Source organism: Plutella xylostella, chromosome 14, assembly GCF_932276165.1.
Source record: "Plutella xylostella chromosome 14, ilPluXylo3.1, whole genome shotgun sequence".
Taxonomy (NCBI): Eukaryota; Metazoa; Arthropoda; class Insecta; order Lepidoptera; family Plutellidae; genus Plutella; species Plutella xylostella.
The window spans coordinates 1,821,193-1,831,438 of NC_063994.1; the positions used below are offsets into that span (position 1 = coordinate 1,821,193).

A 10,246-nucleotide genomic window follows, 5' to 3' on the forward strand; every position below is an offset into this window, starting at 1 on the left:
AACATCGGACTACTTATACAATATTATAATATGTTAAAAACTTGTTTATGTATGAGACAGAGTAATAAAATACAATACTCTACTCTTCTTGGCAAGATATCAATCGCAGCAGTTTCTTGGCTGATCTAGAACAATAATACTAACTACTATCGCTAGAACAGCACTGTTCTACTAGCCCAAATCATAGACCTAGTGAACCTACTAGTGGCTATAGCCTGACAATCCTGGGGATAGGGATTAAATAATAGGAGTTAAATGACAGTTCTAAGACCCTGCTTCACAAAATCTGGATAATGATTATCTTTGTGAAATAAATCGTGCTGTAGAAAACTTCATTTCAGAAAGTGTCTGCATATTTTTATCACATAGATAAACCATTATGAGACAGAATCCTTGTTACGTATTAATTTCAAGTGTAAAAACTGGGAATATTTACATTTACCCTGTATTAAGTAGTTACTTTACATGCAGGTACCTATAACCGTGAAGCCTACTCGAAAATTCACACGCTCGCGAGATGAGTCGCTTTACAATCGAGCATAGACTTCCGCGGCGGTTCACTAGGTGCCTAGTTCTTCTTGTACCCCCAGTGTCTCCCCCCCTCCTTGCCCCCCTTCCTGCCGTGGTCCTCGTGGTGCTGATGATGCTCCTCGTGCCCGTGCTTGGCCTTGTGCCCCTGGTGGTTGGAGTCCAGGTTGCCTTTGTTGCTGTGGAGGAGATGGCTGGTTAGTGCGGGAGAACTTTGGAGGCAGCTGAAGTTGTGGTGAAATGAAAACTGCTGTTTTTAAAGTTATAGTTAGTTCCCATAGTTGAGTTTAAGGTACCATCTAAATTATCGTTATAAAGGAAGTCATTTGTGTGTTGACTCCGTACTAAATTGGGCATTTGTACGTTGCTAAAATATCAAATGCAGTCTTAATCCTTCTAGAATCTGGTGATTAGAAATTAGGAAGGTAGATATCTATTCTATCGGCTATTTCAGTTCTGAAAACGGCAGCTTATCTATTATGAATATACGTATCTACCTCTTAGTAAGAACCTCACTGCATCGTGGCCTAATTAAAGAACAAATAGCACAGTCTGACGACATCTCGAAGACGGTTTGTAAACAGTGATGCTTCAGTGGACAGCTCGATGAGGCGTGGCGGCTGAGCCCATCAATGGACTTAAAACTAATAAAACCACTTCATAACTTGGGTATACGGGTTTATTTACGCATCTGTAAGAATGAGTTTGCTTGCCTCTTCATCATCACCCATTTACCTTCCACTGGAGGAAATTGAATCCTAGCACACCAACTATCAGTTTTAGGCTTTCATAAAATTATAAATATATGTTAAAATTGAGAACATAATTAAGTGATGAGTCACGCATCCTCGACTCAGCAGCCATATTGGCTTTCTCTTTCTCTAAAATCTTGTGACTCAGGTGCGTAGCCTCACCAGGAAAATACCAACTATGAAACTAAAACATGGTTTTTAGCATTCTGTGATCATTCTTGCCGCTCGCTCTCATCACTGGCTTGCTTGGCGTGGATCGGTAAAATGTAAGGACTACAAACCTCTATGGGGTTGGCGTTGGCATGAAACTTCCCGTAGCGTCCCTAACGATCCCTGATCATGTTCTAGGGGTTACCTGTATCCCTTCTTCCCTCGCTCCACAAAATCGTGGCCAGCATTGACATGGTGCACCCTTTCTTGCCGCTCTCTTCGCTGCCATGCTTGGCGAACTAACCTCTGCTGCTCCAATGGAAGGACAACAAATTCTCGTAGCGATTAGTGTGACAATTCGCGTAGTGAATATTGGAACCAGTTTCATAGCTAATGTTACCTGTATCCCTTCTTCCCTCGCTCCACGAAGTCATGTCCAGCGTTGACATGGTGCGCCTTCTTCTTCCCGCTCTCATCACTGGCGTGCTTCGCGTGGAACTTGCCGTAGCGGTGGTGCTCGCCCGACTTGTGGTAGTCGTCGTAGAACTTGTGCTCCTTGTGGAACTCGTCCTTGTGGTACTTGTTGTGGTAGCCTGTGGGAGAGAGAGAGAGAGAGGCATGAAGGAGGGAGAAAGATGCAAATGTTACTTGTTGTGGTAGCATGAGAGACAGAGAGATTCAGATGTGATGTGATGAGACACGTTAAACTTATGACACTTTTCTTTTTCCGTCATGGGTTAAAAAGGCAATAATAGGCTCTAGGCGGAAAGCTATAGATCGCATCCAGTGACGTGCTTTTGGAGTGGACTGCTATAGGCTGATGATGATGATGAATAGGCTCTGCTGCTAGGTGGTTCTGTAAAAATTACCGAGATAGCACTCAGCGATATGCCTACAATGAATTTAGCAAAACGGACGATAAAGGGTCTAATTATGTTGAGGTTGAATGATTGATGCTATATATCACTCACTTGTAGTATTCCCATGGGATTTAGAAATAAAAATAGTAAATTTTAATAAAACACCATAATGACATCTAAGTAATAAGTAAATAATATATAACTCTGCATAAGATAGACCACTAATAACATTTATTGCTACGCAACACGCGCCACAACATTTTTTGTTACGGAAACCAATTTGATCGTATTCAATAGTTCGGTAGATACTCAATACCAATAGTCAGGCGTTGTTATGAAAGAATAATGTTATCGAGCCCACGTAATAACATGTAAGAGTTAAGTAGTGCACCTTATTTTTTATTCATTTAGGTACCAAGTCATGACCTGGTTTACAGCAGGTAGGTACTTATTACTATTTTTCAGCTGCAAGTGCACTTACGAGTAGACATAACTACAAACTTTTGAGTTTGGTATAAATTAACTATTCCTATTTATTGTAGCTATACTTAATAAAATTATTAGTAATAAGGTATACTTCCTACTAGTAGGTATTGTGAAATCCAACAGTATGTTTTCATATCTTTTAGGTTGCTCATCATCATAATCAATACTTAAGTATTGAATCTTATGAGCTATAAATTACCTGTAGATCAAAACGGAAGTATACCTACCTATCTGCCTATCTGTTACCTGGATCATAGGACTGAACTTGACTGAAGTTATACTGCAAATGTTACATTTATAGCGTCTTCCAACTCTTCCACTGCTGTATAGCTAATAGATTATGTCTACGCACAATTTGTGGGTTATTTTATGGAAAATCATAAACACTTAGCGGTTGCAAGTGAAAGCGTGAACGAGGCTTAAATGAAGTAATCTAAACTATAATATTTGAATAGAGTTGACCTCAGCGAGGCAGAGCACGGCCGTACTTTAATCTAGTGCTGCCGATAAATCGATAATTTTGAAGTCGATTGACACTAGTGGTTGATAGTATCAATGTCTTTTCTTTTGACCTATCAATAGTATCGATACCATTGATAAAAGACTACCTATGCTACCTATTATCCACTCACAAAATGCCGACACCGAACGACCCCTAATTTTACAAAATATTTCCGTTTTTAGTTGGTAATATTCTGATGCACTCTTAAATGTACTTCAATGTTGCCGAAGGCGTCATTAAGCTAGACTTTACCATTTAGGAGAAATTTGGTGCTTTTCTCAGTAGAACCTTTTTATTGCCCGTGAGTATAATCACTAGCTTACTATTTAGACAATAACGAAACCATTTTTATTATCGATAAACGTTCGATATCGAGGCCTTTCGGCAGCGGCAACACTATTTTAATCTCAATTTGTGAAACAGTTAATTGAAAAACAGCACTTGAATTACAGTCATTTGTTTGTTATTTACTGTGTACCAACTGACAATGTTTACAAACTGCGTTAGTTAAGTTATTGATTTAGTTAATCAAGGGTTTTAATTAGTATAGTGTTGTTTTGCTACGAATCTGCAGACTTTGCGTAAAGTTTTGAATTAATTCTAAAGGTTAAATATACAGATATTTTAAGAACTTTAGATGTTTCATAAAGGTATTACTTAAATAAATTAAGCATTGTTATCTCACCTTCTATATAGACAACTAGGTAAATTAGTTACATTACAAAGCAAATAACTTTATTTCGTTCCTTAAATACCTATTCAAACTTAATAAATAATCATTATAATCTTGCAGTATGAGGTAATAATACAAAAAAAACCTTCGACCAAAATGTGTAAAAAAAATGCATTAAGTACATTTCAATAGAATGTGTGATGTACCTACGTAAGTAGACAAGCAATTGTGTTTAATCGTGCACGGTTCACTGAACATAATTATACCACAGCACTTCATTCTCGTCTGGTATCTCACTTTTTATCTCTGAGCATGAGAGGAGCCTCCCCGAGTGACATATAAAGGGTACGCTCAGCGCACCCTGGGCAGTCAATGACTGGCAATCTTATCTGACTAACTATAATCCTTCCACCAGCCTTACTCCACCTCTGGCATTCGTCTCCGATACGCTAAGAAAGCAGATGTCGCTTACATGGTTAAATATATGGCTACGGATATCTAGTCTGACTAACTAATCCTACCACCAGCCCTATCGCAGCTCAACCCTAAGAAAGCCACAATAAACTTCGCTTACCTTTAGTCTTATGTCCCTTCTTATGCCCTTTCTTCTCATCGAACTTGGACCCCCGATGGCCGGCCGCTTGTTCCTCATGGAAGCCCTTGTGGCCAGCCTGGTCGTGGTGCTTCTTCTTCAGCCCCTCGGCTTCCTCGAACTCCTTGCGGTGATTCTCGTTGGACTTGTGGCCTTTAGAGCCCTTGTCTATGTGTTTGGAGTGGTCGTAGTTCTTTTCGTCCTGGAATTGTTTGGGGAGTACGTTAGTGGGAGGGAGAAGTGAAGTTCGATGTAAGGTGATGGTGTCTTAATTTGATGTGATGATGTCTTTGATGAATGAAAAGGGTAAAAGTTATCTGGACCGATATTTTGATTCGTAGGTATCGTATCTAACATCATTAGTTCGACAGAGACATTATTGTAGCAATATCTACATACAAAGGGTTAGTTATAGGGGCTGATATTATACTTCATTTGTTTTGGTAAGTAAAGTAGGTACTTATGTACGTTTGGTCGATTACATAGATACCTAAGTACATTGTTTAAAAAACTTCTTTAGTCATTTGTGTGGAGAGTACATTAGGCTAGTTATTATCAGTATACCCGCTATACATTATATTGCATACTTAGTTTTAGTTAAACAAGATAATGAATTTAATGACACTGCAAAATGTTTGCTATTGTTGCAGTGTGATGTCGCCAAGATCTAGTAGGTCAAGGTCAACACCCGAGTGAAACCAGCGGCACAACAACAGTCAATGATCTCACGATGCAAATATAGACACACACCAAACAGATAAAGCACAATAGCAAGCTATGAGTCTGCACACATTACCTTATGTCCGGAACTCTTGTGATGATGCTGAAGCTTCTTCTGCCCGCCACCCTGCGCGTGACCCTGGCTGTGATGCTTATGATTGTGATGGGCGCCGGCGGTCGACTGGTCTTCAGTCTGAGGCAGTGGCTGAGGCTGAGGAACTGGCACAAAAGCATGAGGCGCCGGCCCTGACGAGGCTTGCGCAATGGTAACAGGACTGACAGACAGAGGCACAGGCACAACATTGACAGGTGACACGTTAGTGAAGCTGATCGGAGGGACTGCGCGACCACGTGGCGTCTCCCTCGCACTCACGTCGGGCAGGTATCTGGCGGCGGGCGGGGCGTGCACCTGGTGGTAGTGCTCGGCGCTGGCCGCCAGCAACTCCTCGTACGGCGGAGACGAGGGCTCGGCCCCCTCGTCAGTGAACTCGTTGACTTCATACTGGTGCAGTTGCCGCGGCCTGCGCACGTACTGCGCTGATCTGCGGCGGCGCGTGTCCTCACAGCGCTTCACCCTCACGTGCTCTTCATCCTCAGGCTCGTACTGCACGTGGCTTTCCTCGTCGAAGGAGCGGCGTGACCTGTACACTGATTCCTCGTCCTCGTATTCATCTTCTGGCTCGTAGTAGACCTCGCGCCGCGGTCTGTAGTGGTAGTTCTCCTGGTCCACCCACGCGGGATCCTCTTCATCATCAGCGTGGAAGGCGGCGGCGCCCCCCAGCACCAGCAGCCACAGCAGCGGCACCCGCATCGTGTCTACACGGAGCTGCGCGCTGTTTTTATGTTTTATACTTTACAACCTTTCACCAATTGATCAACGCGCCGCCAACAGAATAATTTGCAAAAGACTCGTGGTTGTCGCAATTCGCTTCCTACCGTCGCAATGTGATATTATTTTTTGTTGGGACGCCTTTATACTGCAGTGGGTAAACAGAGAACTGTGTTTGTGGAGGCTTAGTGAGGCGTTTGCTCCGAGAGGGCTCGAACGGAGGACTGAGCGGCGAGGCCACGCACCGCGGATGAAAGCGTCGCGAAACCGCTACTAATCATTTTACCCGCCCGATTATAGTCGCGAAGTTTTTAAGAGAAACCTTTCTGGAAGCAGCGGCGTTTTATAACCACATTTAGCCATGACCATAGGAGTTTACGCAACGCTCCGGATCTTGACAATACAATGTCAGAGGTGATCTGGTTTAGTTACGATTAGGTATTTAGGTATTGGATTGGTTGATTCAATAATTATGATGATCAAGAAGTTTTCAATTTGGGAAGTATATAGGTAGATAGATAAAATTATAGGTTTTAGGGCATTACATAGGTACTTACGTGTTTAAGTATTTCCTAGACAGAAACACATTCAGATAGACACACCGATAAGTTACACGTCAAACTTATAACTGCACTACTTTTCAACAAGAGTTTATAACAACTTTCTACGTATATTTGTAACGTAACGGCACCAGTAATGGACACCTTAAGGATTTTTTACAAATGATTTGGCTGTTACTCGCTCAATTTTTTTGTTGGGATATTGAAAGTTGGTATGAATCGTAGGAATATCTTGCCGTTTAAGATGAATGTACACTAGCTTGATTTAAACTATTGGTTTTTCAGTAAATTGTATATTTGTAAAAAATACCTAAAACCACAGTGATGGACACCCAAATTCCAGTTATGGACACCCAATGTTGGACAGTGATTTTTTATTGAATAAAAGTATAAAATAATATATTATGCTAATATTATTATAATTGTATTGCTTATGAGTAATAATAACCATAATTATGAATAATCATAACCATTTACACAAACAGCCTTGGTCTCCAGTTATACTATAGGATCCATCAAAGACGGCTAATACAACTTTCTGAAAAAAAAATGTAAAATGTTTTACAAAAACACTAAAATTTCTAATTCATAACATTTTATAATGTTCATGTAATCATGTCCTTCTGTATTTTATTCTTCTTCTTAGTATAATTATGTTTACACAACAGTTTTCTATCCAAGACTGTGGACAGCAGCCTTTGCATCGGACCACGTCATTTAAACATCCCGCATCTCCGTCCGATCGAGCGCCGCCAGGTCTATTTAGGGCGGCTTTTCTTAAGCTTGCCCTGCGGATACAATTCGAAAGCATGTCTCAGGGTTTGGTTTTAGTCTCTACGCAGGCTATGGCTATTCCAACTTCGTTTGAGGCGTTTTATATGTGAACCAACAGGATCTTCATGGCAGGTTTTCCTGAGATCTTTGTTAGAAGGTTCCGCCGGAGACAGCGGTCAATGAAGACCTGCAGCTTCTGTGTACCTATGTGTCTTTGTGGTCTCGCAAGCGTATAACAGTACCGACTTTAGTGGCGTTGGTGTTAAATATCTCTCACTCTAATGGAGAGATGTTTTGACCGCCACATGGATCGCAGACACGCAAATGCACCTTTGACCGTAACAATATGGGCGCCCACATCTAGCGCAACAACAAGGTAGCGTTAGTAGATGACCCAGGATACCGTCTCAACTTGTTCTGTTCCTACGACCTTCTCGTCATATCATATCATCTGGGTTATCCAGGTTTACACCAGCCAGAAAATGCTTTTAATTTAAGTCAAAGTTTTCTTTTCACAACCTTTTCTCTCACTTCTCTTTTATCTAGTAAAATTTTGCTCTTAATCTATTCTCCTCCTAAAGCCTCTTCTTTTCAAATCCTCTTTATTCATGGTATTCTCTGCTTTACTGGTCTATTCGTCACACTATCACTGTTTATTTCTCTATTTCTATTCTCTGTGGGGCTGTAAGTACCTGCACCTGGCTCTCTCGAATGGAACCTTTGTGCATATCCCTTATGCCTAAAGTGCCTTCCTAAGTTTGGACCATTTCCCACCATGTTGGTCCACTGCGGGTTGATGGGTTCACATATCTAGATGTACTCTACTACTACTTATCATAAGTATTACTAATTTCAATTAAATTCCGCTCCTGTGAGCGTGTGTTTCTACAACCGCAACAGTCGCGTGTAGGCTTGGATTTTCATGAGCATCTTTGATCAATACTTGTTCTGGAACACTTGAAATAGATGTAGGGGGAACATGTTTGTGTCTCCGTAACGCATAACTGCAGTGGCCATCTTGTGCTTGCATAATAGCATATCCCATTTGCTTGGGCGTATAAGTCTTTCTTGAACAAAATAAAAAATCCAGTTATGGACACCCAATTATGGACATGTGTCCATAACTGGATTTACTGAAAATTTACAAACCAGTAATGAACACCCCCCTCTGAAATCATTTCCATAAACGTAAGCTCTTCTATTATTTTGAAAATATGTGCGTAATTCAGTATAGTTTCCATAAAATCACAGCATTTTAATATAACATAAAATAAAACGAAATCATCAAGAAAAATCTACACCTAACCTCTTAGAAGATTTCCTTCATTTCCTTAACAAATCTCGGTTGAATTGGTGAACCTCCGCCAAATGAACTTTTTTGCCTCACAATTTTTAATCTAAACGGATGCCATAAAGTCACTGTCTTGTCTATATAACAAAGGAGGGATGTATAGGCTTTGAAACTAAGGTGTTATAATTTTCGTAAAACGATGCATACTCTTATTTTAGACACTATAAGTTTGTAGTGTCCATTACTGGTTCCATGTCCATTACTGGTGCCGTTACGTTAGTGAAACATTGTACATATCACATCTTATTTCTGCTTATCTGAAAACAAAGAAAATAATGTTTAGGCATATTTTCAGAATAAGTTATACGTATTGTCAACATAAGGTTTAACATTTGCCTTGTTGTAGGTCAGTTAATTCAGTAACTACATTGTTTATATACTTCTTCACGAAATTACGGTTAAATCTATATTTCAGCATTTTCAATATTACCCACAGGTCTGCCATCCTAAAATTCCAGCCTGTTTAGGTCATGAAAATTTCAATGTAAAAGAAGGAAAGTAATGAGAATAAGTATATGAGATATCGGCTATTTTATTGAATTTTATCAAAACTATTAACCTAAGTACCTACTTTTAATTGGCAATTTTATTTATTTTTATCAAAACTATTAACCTAGGTACTTACCTACTTTTAATAATTGAAACTTCGTTATGTCCAGTGCTAATCGCCGGTCGCTGTTACCACTTGCTCTCAAGTCGACTGCATTTACCTACAGAGTTAACGTAGCGTAGAGTATATTTACTTTTTCCTCTGACGTCCATTCAGTTCTATGATTCAGTTGTTCGCTATCATAAAAAACATCCATGTCTTAAACACTGTTGTATGCTAAAGATCGCTATGTACTTACATATAATGGATTCCCTGAACATTTTGACAAAGATGTCGTTAGTCCCTGTATCATTTGGTGGATTCGTACAGGAGTTATCAAACGATCGGTGCTGCTCTGGTACCCGGGTTTGAGTCCTGGCAGACTACCTAACTCTAACTAAACGGCTTGTTTTTTTCTATTCATAGATACCTAAAGTATTTACCAGTATTTACTTATAGGTTTTTGAAGTTGCTTTTGAAATGCTTATTGTAAAGAATGAATATTAATTATACATTTATGTAATTATCAGTATCCTATAAGTAAGTACATCAAGGATCGTCTAGGATCTAAATTGTAACTAAATAGTTGGATGAGGTACCTACCTACACTAAGGACAGTGATCCGTGATGTAGTAGTCCTTTAATAGTTTGCTTAGGGGCTTAGGGAATGCGATGTTTTAAGAAGGAGGCGTTCAGGCATCTACAGAAAATAGCTAACTCCAGGTGCTACATTTTATCTGATGATGATGGTAACTAATATAAAGGCAGGCTCAGGTCTTAAAAAAAACATCCTGGACATTAGGTAACGTGCTTATCTAAATTTTACTCCAAATCAAGGCTGGTCTCATTAGTTACTTGCACCAACATTAAATAGGAATAC

At 40.0% G+C, this 10,246-nt stretch overlaps 1 protein-coding gene across 2 annotated transcripts; it reads right to left on the minus strand.

Moving 5' to 3' along the window:
• Window positions 1-6,223, minus strand: LOC105391191 (histidine-rich glycoprotein). 2 transcript variants are annotated; one of them, XM_038120513.2, is made up of 4 exons: window positions 5,640-6,223; window positions 4,526-4,745; window positions 1,831-2,023; window positions 1-707 (listed from the first exon to the last, which is right to left on the minus strand). In XM_038120513.2, exons 1-4 carry the CDS (start codon window positions 6,072-6,074, stop codon window positions 569-571), a joined length of 987 nt encoding a protein of 328 aa, XP_037976441.2. In that variant the 5' UTR covers window positions 6,075-6,223; the 3' UTR covers window positions 1-568. The 2 variants fall into 2 exon arrangements, with proteins under 2 accessions (XP_037976441.2, XP_037976440.2); XM_038120512.2 differs by having other exon boundaries at window positions 5,637-6,223.
• Window positions 6,224-10,246: the final 4,023 nt, after the last annotated feature.